General features: G+C 46.6%; 1 protein-coding gene across 1 annotated transcript in view; it reads right to left on the bottom strand.

The window, feature by feature from the left end:
* Positions 1–34: 34 nt before the first annotated feature.
* RNF165 (ring finger protein 165) overlaps positions 35–25908 on the bottom strand; it is a 123754-nt gene continuing 97880 nt past the window's right edge. Inside the window, exons 2-8 of the mRNA XM_019518118.1 lie at positions 17969–18278; positions 14677–14802; positions 7511–7640; positions 5351–5455; positions 4454–4549; positions 2913–3019; positions 35–655 (exon numbers count right to left, since the gene is read on the bottom strand). Coding sequence (XP_019373663.1) covers positions 538–655; positions 2913–3019; positions 4454–4549; positions 5351–5455; positions 7511–7640; positions 14677–14802; positions 17969–18278 — 992 coding nt within the window. The 3' untranslated portion in view covers positions 35–537. The remainder of the gene's footprint in view (positions 656–2912; positions 3020–4453; positions 4550–5350; positions 5456–7510; positions 7641–14676; positions 14803–17968; positions 18279–25908) is intronic.

Here is a 25908-nt window from a genome sequence, read left to right as displayed (position 1 = left end):
CCCCCCCCCCCCCCCCCCCCCCCCCCCCGCAATGCTTTAATCAGGCACCAAAATAAGGAATCTATGAAAAAATATTTGGTGCAAATTAGGTTAACAGCGACATGTCCACCACAAGATGACTAGGGCATCAAACACAACATTTCTTAAGCTAACATGCTCCAGCTGCCATCCATAGAAATAGCTAAAGAACCCCTAACATGTTTCTACTTAGTCAAGAGGTATATATACAATCCTCATGAGATGCAGGATTGACAAGCCAGACTACCACAAACTAGTTCCTTCATGTTCAATACTAAATCTTCTGCAGCACAGGGCCTTCAAGCTCTGGGAATGCCAGCTCCCATGCATTGGGCCAATATGGCTGTTAGGATACTCTCCTACCCCTAGATTTTGTACCACCAACTCCTCCTTCCTCCTCCTCGCTAATGTGCTTGCAGACTTCTCCTCTAAATCAAATGGCTCAGAAGGCAAAATTTTGCTGCAAGGGTTTATGGCCATACGACCTGGTAAGGAAAATGGTGCATCCAGCTGGTTCTTTCAGCTGTCGGAGCCAAGTTGTGTTTCAATGTCCACTCTGCAGATTGGGCACTTCTTGCTGGTGGCTAGCCACTGATCCACACACACTTGGTGAAAGAGATGCATACAGGGTAAACGCCTGCAAGAGAAGAATCACACGCCTGTTAGGGCCATGCATGGATGCACTTCAAGGAGGCTGGAAGGGAAACAAAAGGCAACGAGAAAAACCTCGAGGGAGACGTAGACACTGACCCAGTAACCTAGAGGCAGGGACAAGAGAGTCACGCATGCTGCGCTCAGCGTATTTCACAGATTCATGGTTTCAAAGGTGAGAAGGGACCGTGATGACTGTCTGATCTGACCGCAGGCATAGCACAGGCCATAACATCTCAGCTACTGGCTCTTGTATCATATCCACAGCTTCTATATGAGCAATTACATCTCTGCCGAAAGGCAACCAGGCTGGATTTAAAGACGTCGAGGGACAGAATAATCCACTGCCTGTCAGGGCATGGTGTTCCCATAGCTAATTACCCTTGCTGCCGACATGCTGGCCTCTCTATTTCTTGCAGTTCAGTATAGTTAAATTTGTCCATCCCCATCTGCCTGAATGCAGCTGGCATCTTACACCGTCTTTGTGAGGACAGTCAGCTCTGTGCACTTCAGCATACTTCACAACCACCCAGTCAACATAAATAAAGAGAAAATGGAGCAAAAAAAAAAAGGAGTGAAGGGCCAAGGCTCCTCGCCTGAGCTAATCTATGGTGGATCACTGGGATTTCTCCCTCCGTGAGCTCACTGAGGGTCCAAAGTCATCCCAAAAGACAAGGCAAGAGAAAGGGAGGAGGCAGAGCTGGGCGCCCATGGTGCCACATAGCCTGATCTGGATTCACCCAAGGAAGCAAGCTACCCCCTTGTCAAGGGCAAATCAGTATAAACTGGCTGGGAATAAAGGAAGGCTGAAAAGCAGGGGAAAAAGGAAACTCAGGAATAGCCTCCCAAATGGGGAAACCACCAAAGCTGTTTAAGGAGAGGGCTCACGCAGTTTAAGAAAAGGATGCTATGATACAGGTGCTTGAAACAGCAGGGTGCTGGACCCCATGACCCAGGAGGCCTCTTCCAGTTGTATGTTCCTAGTCAAAGTATCTCCTCGCAGACGAGACACAATCCTGTCCTGAGCTCCACTTGTACTGGCCTCCCCAGCAAGGCCTGCAGCTAAAGCATATGATTATACAGAAGCGGGGCTGGAAGGGACCTCCAGAGGTCATCTAGTCCAGCCCTCTACTCAAGGCAGAACCATCCCTCTCCAAACCGGCCTATACAAATCCATAAGCTAAACTCACTGCAAAACTGCCATTAAAATGACACCAAACCTTAGTTTGGCATCACTGTCCCAAAGCCACAAAGGGCTAGCTTGTCAGAGCCTGGACTCCTGGCTCCCACCAGCTGAGTAAACCCACCAAAGCTCGTGCTCTACACACATGGGTATAAAACTGCTAGGAGAAGGGCTATGGGCCCTATCTCCTCAGTCATTACACTGTGTGTCTGAACCTTGGCTCCAGTCCCACTAAAGTGAACACTGATAACATTGCTTTTGCTGTGATACAAGACAGGACCTCAGTGATAAAGGTTGGCTGGAGTCATCTTGTTACAGCTTGGGTCGTGCTCCTCAACTGCCTGTCTGCAGCAGCAGCCAGAACTTAATGAATGAGAGGTCACTAGCAAACAGAGCCAAATGGCCAAAAAAGGGTCGTAACCCGACCTTGAATTTCAGGCGCGCAGTTTAAAACCCTAGCTCCCATCCTCTGCACTTGGGCACAACGGCCTCGAAGCTGGACTAAGAAACAACCTGAAGCAAAACCCTAGACCCGACCCCCTGAACTTGAATCTCGGGTCTTCCCATGGCCACTCTCATCAGAATGGGTTGACTTCAATCCTAATATGCAAACCACCCCTGAATCAGAGACCTGCCTCCAACTCAGAAACCTATTTTGTTCTGAATTTTGGCATCCAGCAACGTAACCGAACGCTGCACAAATGTTCCTCTGTGCTAAAGTCTTCAGTGCTGAGGGATCTTAGACAAGAAGAGAGAAACCAGAGGACACTGTTGGGAAAAAAACAACCCTTTGCCTCCAGCCTCCCACCCCACTGCACTCTTTATCCACACTTTATAAAGTGTGTTTTGAGACAGTCCTAATCAAGTTGAGCTTCCTGCAGATAAACTGCACCCTGCATGCTCAGAGAGTTCACCAGAACAGGAGCTTTGACAGCCCTGTCTTGGAAGCAGACCCACGCAGCAGTGAATGATTTCCCATAAATAAAATACAAACCAAGCAGAAAATGAATGGAGAGAGGCAGAGGGGGAGAGCCGGAGCTCTCAGTGGGAATGATTATACCTCACATCTTCTCCATCTTCAAGCATAGACAGACAGATTGTGCATTTTTCATCGGTGTCCGACTCCTCCCCGTCCTCCTTCTCAGCTTTGCCTTCCTGTGGTCTTCTCTGTGACAAGGTTAAAGACATAATTTAATTACAAAAGGAGAGCTGACGACTCTCTAATGCTCTCGAAAGCCTCCCAAGTTGGAGGAATGCGAATAATAAGCGCTTCATTGTCAACTGAATAGACCCACCAGGTCAGGGAAGTCTGCCCAGCCAAAAACCTACAGAGGGAAGGATGCCAGGTCCTATTAATGTTCTGACTGTCAAAATGTACTGGGAGAGGAGAGGCAGAGAGAATAAATGTCAGCAGAGAAGCCAGGAAGCCATTTCCTCCCGAGTCCCATGATTAATGTCACACTGATTATTAAGTCTCCGCAGTCTCTTGAGCATTTTGGGATCTGTAATTATGTGCGAGGGGCTGGGTTCAAACCTCAGGTACACCGTGATTCCTACTGGCTTCCATAAACACTGCCTTATCTAATCCAGGCATCATTTGTCCCTGTAGGCAACTGCATATGTGTGCCTGAATTTCTAGGGTTGTGGGGTTTTTTTCTTGCAGACTTCATAACTGCAATCGTCTTTACCGGAGAGCTCAGAATCCCCCAGAGTGAATTGCAGGTGACCCTATGCCTCACTTAAAAAATACCTTGCCACCTCCATTCTCCCAGAGTGGCAAGTGCTATCTCTAACATGACAGGGCTGACAACCCCGTGCCCATGATGCTAGACACTGTACAGATCTATAGAAAGAGAAAGGGTGTTTAATAGAGCCCACTGTCAGCAAGGGCACAAATTGGTCCAGGATTTTTTCCCAATGGTTTGCCTCAGTTTCTAGGTTTAGCAACATCCCCTTTCCCAAATGAGGGTGGCATAAATCCAGTTCAGCATTCAAAATCATATGCCCTACTGTCCCCTGGCCTCCTCTCACACCAGCATAAAGTGAGGCGACCAGGTTTCACGAAAAGAAGTCGAAGAAGAGAGTTATCTTTCACGGACAGGAGAGTGCAAGCTTCCCCCTGCACTCCAGGAATGGAGTTTGGACTCATGGGAGTGGGTTTGTACATGCTTTGCACACCACATAACTTTTTGGGTTTAACTTGTGGGTACTAACACTTGAATAAAAATGAGTACAGTTGCAAGCATGTGCATGGGTCACGCTGAGAGAAAGCTGCATTGGCCGAGCAGGAAAATCTGGCTTGCAGATTTGAGCCTAGAAGTCAGAAAGCCACCATCAGACCGCCCTGGCCTGTTCACCTAGGCTTGCTGCTGTGTGTTATCATCCTCCAAATGAGAGGTGGCCTCTGGATTTTAAATTCCTCCCCAAATCTGGGGATGTTTGGATTTGAAGCTCTGGGCTCCAGTCTACCCTGTCACATGCACACTGTCCTATCTAACAAGGATGGTCCTGTGTCTCTAGCTGCTGCACTGTCTTCCTGAGGCAGGGTGAGTCAGGACGGCTTGAGGGGCTGCCTGGAGATGCTGGCGGTCCAGCCCTCACCTTTTTGTACTTGTGTGGGAACGTGAACCTCTCGATGGTGTTCTGCACAGCTCCCCGGCTCACGCTGCCCAGTCTGTCCTCCAGCTGCAGCAGCTCCTGAAACACAAAGCACCAGCCAGTCATGCACCCATCTTGCCGACACCAACCAGCCTCTCGGACAAGAGGCAGCACCCACAAGATGGGAGGTAGGGCTGTAAATCAGGGAAAAAGCCAGGGAGGGGTAAGGACAAGGGCAGCGCTCCTAAGTGTTCATCCCAATGGCCAAGTGATTAAGGCACCTGCCTGGGAGCCCAAAGACCCAGGTGCTAGACTGCCCTCCAACCTAAGAGGTTGGCTGTAACCATCACCGCACAAACAGGCATTAACCAGGCCCCTTTCCAGTGCTCCTGTCATGGTGGATCACCGCTCATTGCTTTCCATGGTCATTGGACAGCATGGATGGAGAGCAGCGCAGTGGGACTGTTTCTGATGTCTGGGAGCGAGACCTCATTATTCCAAATTAATCGTTAAAATAGTTTTCTAATAGGGCACAAGGCCTTTCCTAGATTCACACCACCGCCCAGCAGCACAACGGTGGACGTTGCAACACCGGCTGCATGACAACATACCCGATAAGCTACAAATCCTGCCTGCTCTCTGTGGGGAAGCAGCTCTCGTGGGCCAACAGCCACAAGTCTGATCCTAAACCCGCTGATGACATTAGGCATCTTTCCATAGACTTCAAATGGACTTCAGCTCCAACTACAACTACACGCGTGTAGCACTCGGGCCTTATCCCGCACGGCCCTAGTGCTCTGCTGCAGCCCAGCTGTGCTCCAGAGAGGAGCTGTAACAATTTATATTACAACATTTGCAGGTGTCTGGGGTTAACAACCACTTAAGTCACTAGGTACGTACTTCATAGCTCTCCCTCACAGCAGATGTGTGCCTGTTCGGATTTAGTCCCTGAAGAGCAAGTAGCTGAAGCTGAGGATAAGGGTAGTTTCTGATTTCATGGACAACCTGTGCAGGATAGGGAAGAAAAATCATCTCAGCACCTCTAATCCTCTGACTGCCTTGACTTCAAATAAAACCATTTTTTAAAAAGTACAAAACTTAAAGGGCAGCCTAATAACTAGCTTTTGGCCTCCAAAATGAAGATTTCTCTAAAAACAAAGAAATAATAGGACTTTAATAAGTCCTATTAATAAATATGAATCATAGTTATTTTTATTTCAATTCAATTATTTGTAATACTGTGTCTGTGGTCTCTGCAGTGTTGCCAACTCAAAGGCTTCAGACATTGCCAGACTAACTTAAGAAATAGGAGGCTTTTTTTTCCCAGAAATACATTTACGGTTCTCCTTGTTTGTTCTCCGAACTTTTAAGTCTTTCTGAAACTTTTGAGTCATTTTTCAATTTCTCTGCAACCCAAAAGTGTAGACAGTTGCCTTTTTTTTAAGGAAAGCTAAGATTCTCACATGTTCACCTGACTCCAGGACCTGAGGGCTTTAAGAAAAACACCAAAGGTTGTCAGACTTGCCATAAAACTGCCGTCGGTTAGCAATGCTTATGTGGGTCAACCCAAAATCCAGTGTTCTCAGAATGGGAGCAAACCCGTCGATGAAGTGACTGGGCTTTGTTCATAGACCAGGCTGACTAAAGTACAAAAAGTTGAGAGGCAATGCTGACATTTTCAAAACTGCTCAGAGGATCGTGGACACCCAAATCTCATTAGCATCTCAGTGGGTGTGTCTACACAAGATGTTTACTGTGCAGTTGACTAATTAACTGCAATAAATGTCTCCATGTCAGCCCGTGCCCTGATAAGGGTGCATGAAAATGATATATTCCACAGCAGGCTAGGACTTGTAAATACAAGGCTTACTCTGCTGTGGAGGTGTTTTGTGCACAGCAGCGCACGTGTAGAGACTGACAGGACTGGCTGGGGCTAGCTCAGAAGCACCCTCGTGCCCCAGCCAGCCCCGCCACACCACCTCCAGCCTGGCTGGAGCAGCTCCAGGCTGGCAGGATGACCCCCCGGGCCCCCTGCCAGCCAGGGCTGCTTCAACCTGGTTCAATGTGCTGCACTCTGGGCGCGCGTGTAAACTGCACACCCGGGAGCTTTCCCAGGAGCAATTATCTGAGGAGAAATAAGCTTTGTGGTTTATTGCTTCGTGTTAATGGCTTATGTAAACGCACCCAGCTTGAGCTTTCCTCTTGAAATGACCCTATACCAATGTAGTGTTGGGCCTCTCCCCTACAATTGCAAAAATCAGAACACACCCAAGGGCAAACGCTCTTTTTTTTAAATGCAAAATTTTGGAGGGAAATGTCTGAAATAATTATATTTGACCTCAGGGGAAACTGTGTCAATAGTGAAGAGTGAGTTGGGATTTTTTTGTTGTTGAGTTTTAACCGTTTGCAGTGATGCTTTGTGAAAACCCCCAGTTTACTCAGGTGCCCATTTAAATGAAAACAAGAAAAGGCTGTCAAGTATCCTTCTGAGTGAAAAGAGGGTCAGTGGACCTGATTCTTATGTATGAGGAGTCCTATTTATGGCCCTATAAATTGGTTAAATTACATTTAAATCCCCTGTAAGGCTCTTTTACAGCATGCAAGTAGTGGAAATACGAATAAAGATCAGTGACTCAAAGTGTGCTCTCAGTTAAAACAAGGGGGGATCTGCAGTAACAACACACACTTCAGCGGAGTTAACCTGGATTGACATTCGTTCACCTGAGAGCTGAATTTGCTTCAATGCCTAATAGCACGTGCCGGATCTTTCCCATTCTGTCTAGAACCTGTAGGCCAGCTTATCAGCTGGTGTAAAGTGAAGTAGCTCCATTAGAGATAACAGACCAAACCCATCTTCAGCTAGTATGCATCCTTCCTTGTAGCGTTTCCTACCCCGTGAGTATAACAACGCAACATTATCTTTTCAGACTGACTCCCTCCCACGGACAGAGATAAGTAGGACTCTTGGAAAACAGGTGATGGAAAGACAGCAGCCTTTATTTTGGCTTCCTTCTAGTAGACAATGCATAAAACATTTCCCAGCAAAAGCATTTCACTCACCATCTGCGTTGAGGATGTGTTCCTAGGGAAATGGTGCATTCTAGGTGTAGCTAGGTAATGCTGATAGGGCTGAGGAACTGTCCTAACCTGGAACTGGGCATGAGTCAGGCCAGCATCAACACTGAGATCCCTGCAAGCACAAGAACAGGCATATAACAATAATCTCATCTTTTGACAATGCATCCCTTTATTTCCCCTCTACCGTTCCATTCATAACCCATACAACACTCCAGAAAAAAAAGGGCACAGCACGTTAGCTCTAATTTTTAGCTACACCGATTCAAATCCAGCTTAACGCCATTGATTCAGTTATTTCTGATTTACATCAGTGCAGCAGAGCTTACAGAGATCAAGGGGGCCCAGATTGGCCCTCTGCACTCTCCTTGCCAACATGTAAGAGCTCTGCTCTGCTTTTGTTTTGCTAAATAAAGGCACCGTTCTTTGCTGGGTAGCACAAAACTGAGTTCGACTGGCTTCATAACTGGATGAGTGACAAATTTGTAGCTCTGCTAAGACTGAACCAGCTGGGTTAGAGCAGGGCAGCATCTATCCTTATGTCAGTGTAAATGTGGAGTAACTCCACTGGTTACCTCCGGCAGCAGGAGGCTGGACTCTGGGAGCCCTGTGCTCCTATTAACTAGACCACAAAAACCCCACAAAAAAATTAAATTTGTATCCACTTATTCCTGCCTAGAACCCCTCTAACTGAACAGATGCCTTTCTGTCATCTAGAAAGACACCTAAGTCTTGATTTGAAGACTCGGGAGATGCAGAATCCACCACCGCTCTCAAAAGAGGAGGCTGCAAACTTACTGCATTGCATTTCTGATGCATCTGCCCAGCAGAAATTAATTATCGTTCTGTACCACATCCCCTCTGTACTGACGCGGGCACAAGCCAGTGAGCTGCAACATGCTGGCAAGCCCCATCCCCATGGGTCTGAGTTGGAAGGAGGAGAGCGAGGACAGTATCTCCATCTATAATCCAATTTACCGATCCCCTGTCTCTCCAGAGAGAGCAATCTCTTCACAAATAAATGCTGAATGCCGTTCCTTTCCCCCTAATTACAAAAGCAGGCACTTTAATAAACATTGTCTTAGCATTTACCAAAGCAAAGCTCATTAGAAGAGAGAAATTGCCATTCATTTCATCTTCAAAACTTCTTTCCCCTGAAGCAGAGGAAGGCAGCAGCCAGTGCTGCGGTTTGTTATGAACCGTCAAACATTTCTCCAAGTGGCTCTTGCTCAGCAGTGGATGACAGACACAAGGAAACAATAGCTGTGGAAGTACCTGGCAGTGCGGGGCCCCAGGCAGCGTGGGCACTGGAGCATATCAACCCCTTCTCTAGCCTAGACCTCACCTCCCTCCGCTGTCTGAGGCCTCCTGTTATATGTGAGCTCCTATGGAGAACGGGCCAAAAACAGGCCCAGTGGAAAGCAATAAAGGGGTAAGGGGGGCCAGGGAGGGGGCTTCCAGCTGAGAAGAGATTTGAAAGCCATTGCATAATACTGTGCATGAAAAGAAGACGACTAGGAACTAAAGAGTAGCTGTATGGGCCGGTGGATCGGGCCCTGCGGTGGGACTCAAGAGACCTGGTTTCTATTCCTTGCTCTATCCCTGAACTATTGTGTTGCCTTGGGGCAAGTCACTTCAGCTCTGCTTTGCCTCCCGGTCTTAAGGTGCTCTGGGAACACAGCTACATGACAGCAACAGCTGTGCCCGGATGATTATTATAAAGTGAATCCCTGCTCCTCCAAAGGCACCTGGCCAAGAAGACCCCTTCTTGGCCAAAGCCACCAGAACTGAAACCGGCCTTCAGGAGCAGGGGCTGCTTGCATGGGTGTCCTACCAGGCTCAAGGCCTGTACAGAGCCATTATGCCGTGCTTCTTGGTCATCCCTCTTTCTCTCCAGCTTCAGGTCATCCCTATTCTCTTCTCTGCTGGGTCCCAGGCTCTCACCCTGGGCTCCTCATCTGCCCTTAGTTCACAGACCCCTTGGGGCTGAGTTTTCAACAGCCCCTGTGGTTGTAGGCACCACTGACAAGAAGGGCTCAGGACTGTGTCTGAGGAACTCAGCATTCATTTCTTCTGAAAATTACAGTGAAAAATATCAAACGTTGGTAACCACAGCTAAGCAGCAAAACCCAAACTTAAGCAAAGACAGGAGTGGCCTCGTTTTACAAAGTGCTGAGCACCCACCATTCCCTTGGGGTTGATGGAAACTCAGGGTGCTTACACCGCTGAGCCAGGGACTGAAATATGCCCACCTGGTTCGAAATGTTGGGCATCCACCCCTCTGTAGCATCTCGCCCTCCCCCTGGCACAGACAGTGGTGACACGTAAGTCACTGGGACGTCATCACAAGGGCTGAAAGGCAGGAGGAGCTTCTGGAGGTGGGGGAAGCACCCAAGGATGGGATCATTTAGAGGGTCATTTCTCTTCCTGTAAAAACCTAGACCTGCCCTGACAGCTCATTGTCACCACTGGGCTACATAGGGGACAGCAAACAAATGGCTTCATGACAGGACTATACAGAAATGCCCAAACTTCCCTCCCTGCCCCAACCCCTTATTATTATCATTTAAATTAGCGTAGTGCCTTGAAGCATCTGTCACTGTGCCAGGTGCTGTACCACTAACTCTCTCCTCAAGACATCAAGGGCTAGAAGGGTAGATGATGGCAAGGAGATGGAGGTACAAGCGATGGAGCTGATTATCTGAGGATGCCCAGCAGGTCACTGGCAGAGCCCGAACGGAGCCCAGGGTGCTGGTCCCTACCACTGGGGCAGACATCCTCAGGCATGAACATTATACACCTTTGCAAGACATCGCTCAGTGCAGGACTTGGCAACCTATGGCCCATGGGCTGCATCCAGCCTGTGAAGATGTTGGCTCTAGCCCACAGAGGTCTCATCTGGCTGGAGGTAGCATCGAGTGGCGTCGTGAAGCTCTGCTTGTACCATCCATTTCCTCTGCAGAGCCCGTGCTCTGCCGGCTGATCTCTCATGCCTGCACTTACCCTCACCACAGAATCTGCCACCACTCATTTGCTTTTCAGGACAGGGATTGGGGTCCACAGCAGAGGTCTGCAGCCTGTGCACAGGCCAGGATGGCTATGGCAGCCTGTGATGGCACCAGATTATAAACTCCTTGCTAGTAGGTAGCAACAGGCTAGGAAGTAGAGGATCTGGGTTCTCGTCCCAGTTCTGGCAATGACTTGTTGAGTGGCTTTTAGCATGTAAATTCCTCTCTTGGGAACCTCTTTTTTTTGGCAAGAGCTTTGAGACCTATAGATGAAACGTACTATGAAAGAATAAGCCATCGGCCTTTATTTCTACCTTGTAGTGCCAAATTAACTATGCAGCTAACTTGGAAAACAAAATTTAAGGAAAAATAATCAAGTCCTTTAGATCCGCACAAGGTCCCTAATCAGCAGACTGTATTGGCTAACGTTCCCCCAGGTGTTTGGGAATTAATACATCTGACCAACCAGCTGGGGAAGTCAAAGCAAACAATATTCTAGCGTTACATGTTTAACACCCCCCCCGCCAAAAAAAACCAACCAAGCATTGGTGCAGAGCATTGATGTATGGACATTATGAATTCAAATCTTACTGTTTTGCCTTCAGGGGGCATCTCACTTAGGAATAATAACTGAAGGATTAGAGCCAAGTTAACAGGTGAGATTGTATTCACTTAATGCGTGTTCAGAATTGTATCTCAGGAAACAAAGGGAGTTTCTCTCTCATTTGGTTTAAGCACCAAACCATTTTAATAAAGGCTTAGCAGTTTAAGAGATCTGAGTTCTTGCCGCCCTTCCCTCCGTCCCCGTCTTGTGTACGAAAGTGCTCGGTTACCTTTGAGCAAGTACAAATCTCCACTGATGTATTAATACATTAGAGAAATGTTTTTACATCTGTCACTGGGGTGGAATAGTACAAGCACCCTGAGGGGAAATGAGTCACCAAGATGTACATACAATATGTGATTTCCTGCCATCCACTCCCTCGGTTTTTATAAGGCCAAGGGAAAAATAGGAAGAGGGTAAGTGGTGCTTTGTGAGATACTAATAATGACCATAATTAACACTGCTCACACACACACACACTCACATGCACGTGCATGCATGCACTCACGCACACACTCATACACACACACGCTCTTTTCCAGAAAGAAGTCAAAGCACTTTCCTAACCCATATAAGCCACGCTGCATGGGCTGCATTCGGGTCCCACTGGCATCTGCAGAAATGCTTGAGCAGAAACAGGAAGGATCTGGCCCTATTTTTTATTGCATATAATTACTCGTGAAACAGCTACGTTAAAAAAGCATTCACAGTTTGCAAAGCAAAGCACTCAGAAGTTCCCAAACGCCATAATTAAGGTCGCCTGTGCAAGTTTAATGTGACCCCCCTCGTGCATAAGCATTATGATCATCTTTCATGACATGATCGCACGCTATTTTTTTCCCGCAGGAGTCCCTGCCTCATTCACCTGACAGAATGAATGGTGATAATTAATAAGCAGCTATTCAAAATTTTGGGTTTTCCTCAGAACATGCCCTTGTGCCTTATTTTCTTATTATTCAAACTTTCCTCTGAAGAAAGAATTATTCGTATGGTGGGGGGCTTTTCTATGGTGGTTTCGTCCGATTTGATTTTCTTCTGCAGAAACACAAGGAAAGGTTGGAAGAACAGGGATTATTTGGCCTGAAGAAGAGAAGACTGAGAGGAATTTGATAACGGTCTTCCAATAAAGGATTGTTACAAAGCAGACGGTGACAGGTTGCTCTGTGGCTGGAGGGGGCAGGACAAGAAGTAACAGGCTTAAATTGCAACAAGGAAAATTTAGGCTGGATATTAGGAAGAAGTTTCTAACTCTGTGGGTGGTTAGGCTTTGGAAGAGATCACCTAGAGAGGCTGTGAAATCTCTACCACTGGAAGTTTGTAAGAGCCAGTTACACAAACCATTGCTTGCGACGGTTAACGCAGGGCTGATCCTGCTTCCAGCAGAAGGCTCGGCTAGCTGACCTCCTGAGGCCCCTTCCAGCCCTGTTTCTCAATGGTTTCATAGGGCTAACACTATGGTATCTGAGTGCCTGATAAATATTAATGAATCTCCATAACACTCTGTGAGGTGTGGGGGTAATATCATCCCAAAGTTATTTATTGAGGCATAGATACATTAAGGTCAAGTGTCTTCATTTTGGGGGTCCAGTTGGAGACACTGAGCCCCTGACTTCCCAGGACTACTATGCATCACATAGCAGTATATATGTTCCAGCACTGCTCCCCTTGACTTGGGTCATGGCTTGGGGTCCCTACACTTCAAGTCAAACCCTTGGATCTCACATGAAGCACCCAGGAAAGGAAGAACACAAATGAGTGGCCATATGTGTCGAGTTGTTCAACATCACACAGGAGCTGTGTCAGAGGCAGGGATAGAAACCAGTTTTGCAGAGCAGCACTCAACTGTCTTTGCACTGAGACCACCTCTTTTCTTCTTGCGAGTCCCTGCCTCATTCATTCCACGTCTGCCCCCTTTTGCAAGAGGCTACACCCTCCTTTGCTTCACAGCCGCCACTCTCCCCCGGAGCAGGCCCACCTGCGTGTGCACTGAAGGAGGCAGGGGTCCTGTGGAGAAATCTCATACAGCTAAGGTGATCCCACAAAGCTTATCTCCAGTGGGAACAAAATTAAAATCACGTGAAAGTCAGGCAGCATTTCCTAATATCCGAGGGACTGTGCACCTTTAACAAGAGGTTTTTAATGCCATTTTTTATGTGTGCAACTTTTTCAGTTTTTTTAATACAAGGCTAAAGAATTGGAAATTCTATCATGTGTCTTTATTGTGACATTCACATAGGTACCTCCAGGTCTGCCACACAGACCTCTGTCTCTTGAGCTAACAGAGTAGCTGGCAGCAGCAGTAGGTTGTTACGCTGTGTGGACCAGCGCTGGGGGTAGGAGACACACACTGTCTTCAAAAGGAGGCTAAGTAATCACCTCGCCGGGGTCGTTTGACCTCAGTGCTCTTTCCTGCCATGGCAGGGGGTCAGACTCGACGATCTGCTCAGGTCCCTTCCGACCCGACCAACTACGAAACTATGAAGCTGTGTCGGTGGGTTGAAGAGATGGGTGGTGATGCGAGAGAATGGCGACATTCTGCCATCTTGGTTCCAGTCCAGGTCCTGGAAGGGGAGGATGCGCTAATAGGCCCTGGCCCTTCTGCTTGCCCTGTCCCCCAAACTTGAATCGTTCTGCCCCATGCCCTCCCCATGTGCAACTCTCCTGTCTCTACCCTCTACCTAACTCCTCATTCCCATCCTGTTTGTCCATCCAGTTTCCCTGGTCCCAGCTATTCATCTAATTGGTCTCTCCACACTCCTGCTGGCTGTCACTCCTACTCTCGTGCCAACCGTCAGGCTCTTCTCCCAGCCCCTGGCCCCAGTTTCCTTCCCCAATTAGTGGTAGTTCCCCGCTCCTGGCTCTTCATCTGATCTGTCTCTCCCTCTCCAGCCTCGGGCGGGTCATCCCTATTGTCTTCTCTGCTGGGTCCCAGTCTCCCTCCCTGGGCTCCTCATCCTAGCTTAGTTCACAGACACACACACACACACACACACACACCCTTCTACAGAACCTTATCCAGCCTCTTTGTCCAACCCCTGCTGCCCACCCCCCATCTCAGTCTCTGGCTCAATTTGCTCCCTTACTGCTATTGACCCCATTTTTCTCCTCTGTGTAGCCCCCAAAGCTGAAATTGCAAGATGGGGCAGGCAAGTGGCCAGGACATGAAGCAGTAGGGCCCTCCAGACAGCAAGGACAGCTCAGAGCAGGCTCCAGCTTTAATTCAGAGAGCTGTCACTGCTCAGTGGCAGTCTGCAGTATTCAAACCAGCTGTCTGCAGCAGAGAATCTGATCTGCTAAATTCAGCTACAACTGACAGGGGAGGAAAACTGGGAGAAGGCAATCACTAGCCCTGGTGTGGCGCTAGCATGTTGAGCCTGCCCTTCTCCTTGCTATACAAGTGGCATTATGCTGTGAGCAGTGCTGTGGGGATTGGCAGTGTTCATTTCTCACTGTAGTACCTGGGCACCCCAAGCTTGAATAGCCACAGTCGTCTTTGGCTGTGGTTGTATGCCTCAGTCCAAGCAAAACAAAAGACTTACCAGTCTGTGCCTTCAGCTAAGTACCTGGGCTGCGGCCCCATGGGTTGAGGAGTTTGCAGTTGGTGGCCAAAGTCAAAGCCTGGGTGTAACCGATGAGGTTGAACAGACATGCGCTCCTGAGTCCGCCTGCGGGGGGGAAAAGCAGAGCAGGGGTGGTGAGAGACAAGGTGGCTGAGACTGAGTGCCGGCAGCTGGGAAAGGGAAACTTGTGCTGGGCTAAGCACTGGGCAGACGGCCATCAAGAACTCCCACAAGAGGGATGACCAACTCTCTACTTCCTGCAACTAAGAAGCAGGGGAAAGATATCACTGTCCAACAGAGTGTTATTTGTATTGTTTCTATATAATATCCTAAGCCCATTGACTGTTCTGGCTATTCTGTTCTAAGAAACGTATTTTCTTCTTAACAGCATCATAAATTCAGCCAGAGGTCTGCAAGTCAACACACACACACACTGACTTGGGCATCAGCCATCATAACAATGAATCACCGACCAAAACTGCCTACATCTCAGTAACCTAGGTGTCTCCAAGGTCAGCTTATTAACATTTGGGGAGCCCCATTTGGGCATAACTGAAGAGCCTGTGGTCCTGGCTGGGGACCTTAGCCAACAATTCTCCTGACAAAAGACAGGCTAGGGTAGATCCAGCCTGCTCTCCCATGGCTCCGCAAACACAAAGACAATACAACTTAGAGAAAGAAAAAGCAGCAAAAACTCCTTTGAGCCCCTAAGAACTGGTCTATGGACAGTTTTTGCTCCAATTAAATGACCTCAGTTTCTAACCAAAATAGTTATATTTCCTAAAACCACATGGGAACAAGGCCTCAAGTATCTAGCATAGCTCTGCATATGCCAGAGGTTGTTATATACACATCTAATGTGTTGGCATCAGTACATTAATGCACACAGGGGATCAAGCATTATGAACAATTGCACAAAGACGCTGCGGAAAATAGTGGCCAAATCCTCAGCTCTTTGCACAGTCCTTATTTAGCCAAACTCCCACTTATTGATGTTCTGGGGCAGAAATTCAGGAGCAAACAGAGCAAAGCTGCTATAGAAACAGGAGCTGTACTTCAACAGTCCCCAACTGATACAGCTGTTTTCAGAAAGCGTATGCTGGACTAGCGAAGAAGGTCTTCACCTTTTCCATAGCAGGACCCTCCTCCTCATACCAGGTCTCCCCCGTGGACAGCTGCCACCATAAGTGGGCTCTCTTGTTTATCAATGAGAATGATCTAATCCAGCATCAGAATTGCTATGTAGAACCGCAGCCAAAGGTCTCAGCTGGGTGCAATAAGGAATGAATACAAGTCACCGTTACCTCATCCCCAAATGTTTTTGCAAGTCAATTACTAATGACTAAACCCACCTAAAAAACAAAACAAGCATGAGAAAGATGCATGACTTAAAGGCACAAAGCGTATGAACGTTCACTCCATGGCATGGCAGCGCTGCAAAGTTTCATACACTTACTTCTGACCCATTAGTGTAACCCACAACATGATTCCTGAGTGTTTTCAATCTACACTCTCCATCCTTTGCTTTATATAAACCACTTGCTCAAGTAATTCAAACGGAGCCAAGCTGGACATCCACTTCCACCTCTGCTACGTTAAAATAATTCTCTTTGCAGGCAGTCTCCCCTGAATCCAGGTTGTCTCCTTTGACTGGATGTTCAGCAAATCAACAGCCTCATTTATTCTACCTTCAGTTGGATCACAGCCATAAATCTCAAGCCAGAACAGGGATCATTTGCCTATCCACAATCTGTACGTACTACTGAACAGTCCCCGAATATGTAGATGAAGAGTTACATCTGGCTTTGAAACCTCAAAGAGAAATGTGTAAGTCTAGCGTACCATTTTCTCCGTAGTTCAGCACAGATTATCTACAATTTTAAAATGGTACAGTATGGATTTTCCTGTCTTTTACAGCAGGAACTCCATGTGACTCTGGATTTACTCTGGCATGACACAAGAAGCAGTCTTGGTACTTTTAAATTCATGTTTATAATTAAGAAGCCAAATATTTTCCCCCGTGTCTTTGTGCAATTGTTCACAATTCTAATCTCCCGTATGCATTAATGCAAAAGCATTATACACATTAGATGTGCATAAAATGAATTATTTGAATAAGCCTGTGTTTTCTGAGCATGGTGGGCACATCCATCAGGTGTTTTCAATTGGCAGATGTTTCATATGTATTCAAAACTGTACATACCACTACAGTTCAGGTCTAGCTCGACCTGTACAAAAATTAGTGCCTTATTTTAAAGCAGCTGAGCATCCACCACTACTACTGTATGGAGGTAGTTATACTATTACTGTACTGATGTGCATACCACATGAACATCTCTCCCAAAAATTCACCATCCAAAATCAGTGCGTCTTAAGTGAAGCTGATTTCTGCACTGGAACAGAAGCATGGGGACGCTGGGGAATGGCTGCTTGGGGCTGTACTGGGCTCTGTGATGCATAGAGGGAGGGCAGAGTCCACCCTCCAGTGGCACTGCCCTCCACTTGCTGCTGAGCCAAAAGCTGCTGCCAATTTGGCAGTGGCAGTAATGGGATTAAACCTCTAGCAACAGGATGGCAAGTGATGCTGGAAAAAAGACTCTGCCCCTGTTATGTGCAGCCAGCATTTAGCCATGGCTCTAAAAACAATTTGTTTTTCTGCATGCTGCTTTCCCAGAACAAGGTGTGTGTCATATATGGGGGCCTGTGGTGTGTGAGACATTATGGTAATCCCCACAAATTAGCAAATTGGCCTGTGGATTCTCTACCTGTTGATGATCCCCTTGGTGCCAGGCTGAAGCTGTGGCATTGACAGCTAGAATAAAAGATTATGCCATTGGCAGCAAGTGAGAGAATAATGTGATGCTCCTTACTACTCCACGATACTACTTACACTAAGCCACTTCCCAGAATTTAAGATGATAGGAAATTCCTTCCATCCTGACCCTAGAAATCTTTGGGACTTGAGCCCCTGGAAAAATCAGGCCCCAGGCACCTATCTCTTGAAGCAGGTCAGAAGTGGGTAGAGTGCCATTTAGCTTCCCTCTGGACTCATAACATTTAATGGCCACTGTTTTACTACAGATCATGACCTGGACACTGTGCCAAATTCAGCCCCAAGCAAGTTGTTAATGGCACTGGGAGTCGCGTGCCAGCCCCAGCACTGAGTTTCTCTTGCGTCTTGGCACGGAAGAAGAGAAGATGCCCTCGCGAGCTGTTTGCTATCTGGCATGGGTTAACTTACTGTTCCTCTGCTTCTTGCAGAATAGCTCACCTGGGATGAGGCATAAGCCTACGGTGCTGGGCCTCAAGGAGCTGCTGCTGGAGGAGGTATTGCTGGTGTAGCGCCTGAGGTAGGAAGGAGGGTCCTGTCACATCCTGAAACGGCAGGGCTGGCATAGGTGGCAGGGGCTGGTGCAGCGAGCCATTATGCTGGTGAGCTGTCGCCATGTGAGGGTTCAGCCCTGGCTGTGGCTGGACAGGGTGAGGGAGGGGGAAGTCAGCTGAGATCTGAGGTTGGGGGCCCAGATGGAAGTGCCGGCAGGAGGTAGCATGAGGATGCTGAGACCTTTGAAAGGGAGCACCTGGAAGAGAAGACCATCAAGCCTGTCATGGAGCCACAGAGATACAGTTGTAAGGTAACACATATAAACATAAAGCCTTCTTCTAAAATACCCAGTGCTTGTCAGGATTTTTCCCATAAAAAGTATTTTTTTGCCCCCCCAAAACCGAAAAGACCTAACACATGCAAACCATTTCACTTTCAATGAAAGCCTGTTGTGGTGGATTTCCCGATTAAAAAACCCCCAAAACTGGATGAAGCTTTGAAATTGTTTTAAATGGGTTGAAACTAAATGTTTTTTATGGTTTACAATGACTTCGGTTTTCAAAATGTTTACTACGGAAGAAGTTCAAAAAGTCAAAACTGAAATGACATCTTTCAAAATCCTAAACGTGAAATGTTTGGATCGAGCCAAATGGGTGTTTCTCAGTGATCTCAGTTCACATTAAGTGTCAAGATTTTGACTTTTCCAGCAGATATAGAATGGGAATTGGGGAAGGGGAATTTCATATATTCTACCAGACCAAAAAACCATCATTTTCCTCCCAACTCCTAATAGTAGCTCAAACAGAACAATCCCCTGTTGACTAAAGGAAAGAGTAGATGACCCAGGAGGCATCTTCCATCTGTAACATCAATGATGAAAATCACCTGGAAGCATGACTGGATTTCCAAGCTTGTCTCCACAGAAGCTGGCCTTTGAATGATGAGTGGACCAAATGGATCGTTTCATTAAATGGGATATGGAATGATAAAGGAATACACTGTATTGTTTCAACTATAAGCTGACCTGGCATAGATTGACCCTGTATTTTCAGGTTCAATTTTTTTGAAAACCAGCTTTTCCCCTGAATATAAGGAGTATGCTAAAGATAAAATACCTTGAATTGCCCTTGCCCTTACAAAATCCCACAGGAGAATTGAATGATCACAGAAAGGACCCAAAGGTTTTAAAACACTCAAAATACCACAGCAGTACTGAAAACATTTCAACTTGGTATTTTTATTGCATGTGTAAAGGGCACGCCGGTTGCAGCACAGCTTGCGCGCAGCTTGCCAGCTCAAGCAGGATGCGGAGCTATTGGTGCAATCTCTTCCTCCAATCAGGAGAGGGTGCCCCCCCTTATCTTGATTGGTGCATTTACGATCTGGTGGCAGAGTTCACAGGAGGAGGGGTCCTGGTGACCTTTTCACCACCCCTTGCTCTGATTGGACCTTCTGTACCCTGAATGGCTATAAAAGAAAGGCATGTTTGGTTGGGAGACCAGACCGGCGAGGGACGAGAAGAAGAGCGGAGCCAAGAAAAGCTGGAAAAGTTGCCCCAGCACGTGATAGCCCTAGGCTCCTGAAGACGCCGCTGGAGGAGCCACTGCTGGAGCCTCGGCCCTGGGAGCAGGGAGAGACTCTCAGGCCTTGTCAAGGGGCACCTGCCCTAAGGCACTCTTGGAGCATCACCAGTCCCTTTCCTCCTACAGGAACACTGGGCCTGGGCCCAGAAAAGGTGGGCTGAGACCCACAGAAGACGGGGCCTTGGAGGTGCTCAGGGCCGGACCCTGGCCTACAAAGAAGGAACCCCCTGTGGCACGCTGGAGCAGCAGCCGGGTTCACACGGGAAGGGAGAACAAGCCTACCACATCCCCGCTCAGGACAACCATGAGTTCAGGGAATAGGGCCTTTGCAGGGGAGGGGCCAGAGAAAAGGGACCCCCCCACCCTCCTCCTTTCAGAGAATGGGGTGAGAGCGTGCCCTACAAAATGCAGAGCTGCACCTTATATTTTGTAAACTGGTTGTACTGTGTGAGCTATGTTATATTTTAGCTGGTAAATAATGTTAAGGTTGTTCTTTTCTATTGGAATCTATTTTTCTTGTTGTTTAATTTGTTAAGTATTATGTTGGGAATCTGGTACTTACCTGCTGGAGGCCTGCACAGGATCGCCCTGTGGGCCTGGTGGCTTACCTTAAGGATCTCAGGGTCCTGGGTAAGAGAGCCGCTCTCAAAGCATACCCCGCGCAACCCCATTCCCAAATATAGTTGTAAGTATGTGTATTTATAAGAGTGTATGGCGGTTGATTTTCTCTAATATTATCTATTGCTTTGGGATATAGATATAGATATAGATATATAGATATATGTATACAGTTGTATATAATTCTTTATATGTTAAATAAATTCTGTATATAGTTAAGAACCCTTAGCATTGTATGGCTTTATAGAAAATAGAGGGATCTGTACCCAAGTCACAGCATCCCTCTCACAGCACTGTTGCCTGCCCATCTATCCTATCCAACTGAGGATGGGGCACACACTTGGGTGTACCCAGGTTACACATACACAAACATGCTGCAAGTACAAAAGTCAAGACTGTTGGAGGCTTGATTAGAGGTCAGTCCTGCCTATAAATCAACTGTGGTTTTTATACTTCTTTTAGAAGGAAAAAAAAGTAGACTTCTAACCAGAACCGTACAGGAAACTCTTCTGTTTCACAATTTGTCAGCCATTAAATGGCAGGAGTTACTCCACCATGGATATCTTCTGAAATATCTGACATAGGCCATCAGCTAACTCAAGGTCCTGGCCTAGATGGCCATTGTTCTGATCCTATGTTCCTTGAACATTCGCATGTCACAGCAGCTAACTTTCCTGAAGTATAGGGGACTGAACAGGGAACATTTGTGGATAAAAAAGTATAGGTAAAAGTATACCCCACAAGTATGAATTCATTAGTCTGCTAGACCATCCCTGCAAAGTAGCTACAAATTCACGTTGCAGACAATAGCATAGTTTAGGTGGTAACAACACCATTATCCAGCTCAACTACTTTATTAACTACACATCCATGTGCAGCTGGAACTGGAACCCTCCACCCTTCAGCTCCAAACTATAAGTCTCTAAAGAAGAAACCTCTTCATAGCTGGGAGAAGTAGTCTTTGTGCACTGACTCATATCCGTGCTCAGTCCACTACCCAGTACTGAACGTGATCCCTTTGGAATGAAAGCCAATGGGGAAGGTGATCTATATTATTCTGCTCTGTAACTGGTGCAGATGCCCACTGGACCCCAGTTGCAATCATGCGATAGAAACTTAAACTGAGACATGGAGAAACTAATCTTTACTCCTGCTGTTCAATTGCTATGTTCCTTCTGGTGAATAAGTTAACCTATGCCGGACTTTTCTCCTCCTGGAAGAAACAGAACCCCACAATTCTCATCGGGTGGGACCTAATTCACACTTAAGAAGGGCTTGAGGAAGCTTGGAGAAAGACTGTTATATGAGTGCAATGTCTTAAAGCATTCAATAAAATCAGTGAACGCTCCTGTTCTGTTGTCATCATGTAGTAAATTAAAAGGCCCTCATCCAAGTTACTTACATTTAATCTGTAACATAATGCAAGGCTGTGGGTCAATGAAATACACTTGTAAGTTCATTAGGATAAATTTTTCAACAGAGAAGAAAGTCAGCACAGAAGAAAGCAGAAAACAGAGAATCTCTTATATTTTAAGGTAACCCGCTGTTCAGCCCGAGTGAAGGCCCATGTAGGCTCTTGGTAACATTTGTAAGACCAGCAGTGACCTTAAAGGAGGGCGAACCAGGTGACTGCCAGGGGCCCCAAAATTTTGCAACAAATGTCTGATTTGCTTATAGGCCATAAAAATTAAGCCTCCAAAGGTCCCCAAATGATTCTCTTGCCCAGGGCCCCAACAAGCCCAAGGCCACCACTGGTATGACCTTTCCTAACCTAAGAAATGGCTCTGCCAATAACACCTCGATATCCCTCCCACCCCTCTCTCCCCCACCACTGGGGGTGCTGGTCATAAACCAGGGGATGGTCCAACAGTTGGGGTATTATGCCATGGGTGACTGGTGCCTCCCGGGTCTAGGGGGGGCAGCAGATTGCCGATGGGGTGGAAGGTCCCCCAGTGGCCAATCGCTGACTGAGAGAGGGGGTGTGCCAGTGGCCAATCGCCAACCTGGGGAGTCGCCCAGCAGCTGATCACCAAGCCAGTGGTGAAACCAAAAGTGCACTTCCAGTTTCGTGACTGGCGCTTCCAGGGGGTGCATGGCCGATCTCCGGGGATGCACGTGCACCCGCATGCATCCCCTATGCATTGCAATGGGGGACTGAAGTTCCCGACTCTGTCACATTCTTTTTATGTGATGTCAAGGAAATGGCTCGGTATTTCTGCACCTCAGTTCTCCTCCAGTAAGCAGGAATTATAGCAGTTCCCTACTTTACGGGTGAGGACAGATGCATTAGACTGCGAGTTGCTCAGATGCCATAGTGATAAAGGCTATAAATGCAGTCAATTAAAATTTGCACTTTTTGTAGTGCTTTTCCTCAGATCATCTCCCATATTAATTAGTCTGGCCTCACAACTCTCCTGTAAAGTGGATGGGAGCACTGCTGTTGCTGGCTTTCATAATCTTATTACAAATCTCATGAGATTTGGTGACTTTCTTCCAGCCTCAAGTAATTGTATGAAATGCTCAGCTCTCTGTTCACAAAAAAGGGCAAGGTCCTAGACCTCACAGTTGTATAGAAACATTCAAGACTCAATTGCACCCCAAAGACTTGGAAACAGAGAAAAAAAGCTCCTCCCAAAATTATCATTTAACACCCTTCATTATTTTATACCAATACCATGATTTTGGGGTGGGTCTTGCTCATGATTCTTTTAAATGATGGGGATGATAATAGCACATCAGACTCACTTTATAGATAGGGAAAATAAAGGTACAGAAGCGTTGAAGAGACCAGGGAGCCAGGGAGATAATGGCAAAGGCACAATTAGGATCCAGACTGGAAGACGGGACTGGAGGGAATCTCATGGGTTGCAGAGTCCAGCCTCCTGCTATTACCGATGCCCATGTTGGGTAATCACTTTCATAAAATAATCAAGCTCCATCTTCAATCGAGCTGGGCTGTTTGCTCTCAGTGCTGCTAATGGATGGCTGTTCCAGAAATAATGAATCGACAGCCCTCGGGCAAAGAGAGCCATGAAGAATGAAGGGTTTGCAGGGCGACGAGCACTTCACAACCATTCTTTACAACTGACAGCTCAAAACGTCCTCGCACACCAGGAAAGATTGCACGGGGCCTTGCCAGGATGCAGTGCATTGCACACAGGGCCCCAGACCCCACCACCTGCTGCCATGTATTCCAGGCAGGGGGCTTTCTTTCTATGCTCAGGAAAGTGCAGAGCAACTTCTGGGGTCCCTTGGGAGGAAGGGGGGTGCAGGTGGGACCCCCTACTATCCCAGGGAAGGGAAGTCCCAGAATTGCTTCAGGAACTTCCTCTGGGATTGTGCATCTCCATGCCTGTTCAATATAGACTCATGCAAAAAAAAAGTGCATCATTGAGCACTGTCTACAAATAATTTCTCACTACAAATTATCAGCAAATTATCAGCATATCAGTCTACCACTAGCTAGCCATATATCTTGCATGCAGCCTAAGTGCATAAAACAGAGTGACTTTCCCATAGGCATTTAAATAAACAGGCTCTTCCTTATCTCTTGAAATCCATTAATAGCCCCTGCAGGGCTAACCTATCATTTCACAGCTCCTCAGGGCTGGTCTCAGGCAATCCACTCCAGATACTACCAAGTCTGGAGTCTGACAATACTCCAGGTCTTCTGCACAGCAAAGCAGGGGATGTTGCTTTCAAAGTCCGTGTTCGTTACAATTAGAGCCCTGAGACATTTTTTCACCAAATATTAAAGAAAAACTGGACCTTCAGTAAGGTAAAAACTATTCGTGAATTCAGTTCAAATTCAGCAAATCATTTTGTACAAATACCAATAAAAATGAGGAAAAGATTTTGAGAACCCACATATTTTTATTTTTACTTTAAAAAATGGGTTTTTTTTTTAAACTTCCAAAAAATTGACCAACTTTTTTTTTTTTAGAAAAGATTTGTTTTTTTAAGAGAAAGTTTAAAACTGTCAATGAAATGAAATGTTTAATTTTAGGGCAAATTAAATGTTTAGGGTAGACTCAAAATCATTCTTTGTTTTTTCCTATTCTACAGGAAAAAAAACATAAAATTGAAGGGGGAAAAAAGTGTTGAAGTGAATTCAAAGTAATTTTTTTTCATTTGCTTGTTGGACCATCGAACTAAAACATTATTCATGCAGCTTTAACGATGTGCTTAACTGTGCAATGGACTACATAAAACATAATCACGGCGTCACCAGACAATGCTCACAATGAAACCAAACACTACAGGAAACCTGATCTGAGTCAACCTTTTCTTGTAAATTCAAATCTCAGATCGGGTTCGTTAAAGGTTGGGAACCTCAGAGAAAGCTGGGTCTCACCCAGAGTGAACGTGAACCAATGTTATGCTCTTGTACAAGAAGTTTATTGCAAATGATTTATGGTACTATGTGTCAATAGTGAACTAGGAGCTTTGCAAACCTATGCCGCGGTACGAGCCTTGCCACCTAGTTCACAGTAAAGTTAAGCCACATCCAGTTTTTTCCCCAAAGCAGGATGTGTATATCCATGGCTTTATTGTACTTATTTGTTTGGGCGGGGAGGAGTGGGTTCACTGAACTCAAACACAAAGCACTTCAAATGTGCCTGTTCCCCAGGGTGCAACTAAAAGTCAGGCGCAGGGGAGAGAAGTCAACCAGCAAATGCATTTGAGATCTGTAGTTCAAAATGATTTTCTGCATTAAAAATCAAGCCACGCCTAGTAGTGTTGAATGAAGAGGAAGAGTTGCAAACACCGCTGGATCAAAACCAAAAGAAAAGACTGAACACACACCCATGTAGCCAAGCGCCCGCATTGTGAACAACTTAAACCCTGGTCTGGTGAGCAAGCCGATCTGAGCATGGTTTTGGTGGCTGGAACAAAACTGGACCCTGAATGATTTTGCAGGGTCAGGGCTGGAGGTTCGATTACAGAAATGTTGGGTGTCTCTAGTGTACAATAGATTACAATGCTTTTCCATTTATGATTGAGAAAAGCTCAGACAGGAGGGGGCAAATCCCTGCCAGCTGCATTTGGGAACATTCATTGAAATAAAAGCTCCAAGCTTGTTTAGCTATAATTCATCATCCTTTTTTGTTCATTTCCTTTGAGTAATTGAGGGGAAAAGCAGAAGCATTGGGAAATCCTTCAGTAGGTCTATGTAGGAGCAGCCTTCCAACCAGAAAGAGAAACACGAGCAAGTAATATAACTACGACACCCCACAGTGAGTGCCACACTGACATAAATCTGTTCACAGAAAGGATCATTGAGCAAACAGAGACAAAAAGAAAAGACAGTTAAATTCACCCGCTCCGTTCTTTGTCATCGATAGCTTAGCCAGCTCTGCTCACCATCCTTGACTAACTAGGAGCTTCATTGAGGTGCCTCAGCTTTAGGCCCAAATTTTGATCTTATCTATACTAGTGTAAATCCAGAGCAACTCTGCTGACAGCACTGGAAGAGATTTATTCCAGCTTTATCCTGAAGCTCCAGAGATCAAAATCTGGACCTAAGGCAACAGTCCCTTAACTGAGCTCAAAGGCCGATCTCAAGAGTGAAGTGCAACGGAGCACATCCTATAATATTTAATCTAGGAACAATTATTTGTCCATCCCCCTGGCCCAGAAGCAGAAGTCAGCAGGGATCATAGGATCCTGGCAAGATAAACATCC

The sequence above is a fragment of the Gavialis gangeticus genome, unplaced genomic scaffold (genome assembly GCF_001723915.1).
Source record: "Gavialis gangeticus isolate Ggan-Ray unplaced genomic scaffold, GavGan_comp1, whole genome shotgun sequence".
Classification (NCBI taxonomy): Eukaryota; Metazoa; Chordata; order Crocodylia; family Gavialidae; genus Gavialis; species Gavialis gangeticus.
Note: the sequence above shows the minus strand (reverse complement) of the source record. Positions and strands in the feature narration are given on the sequence as shown.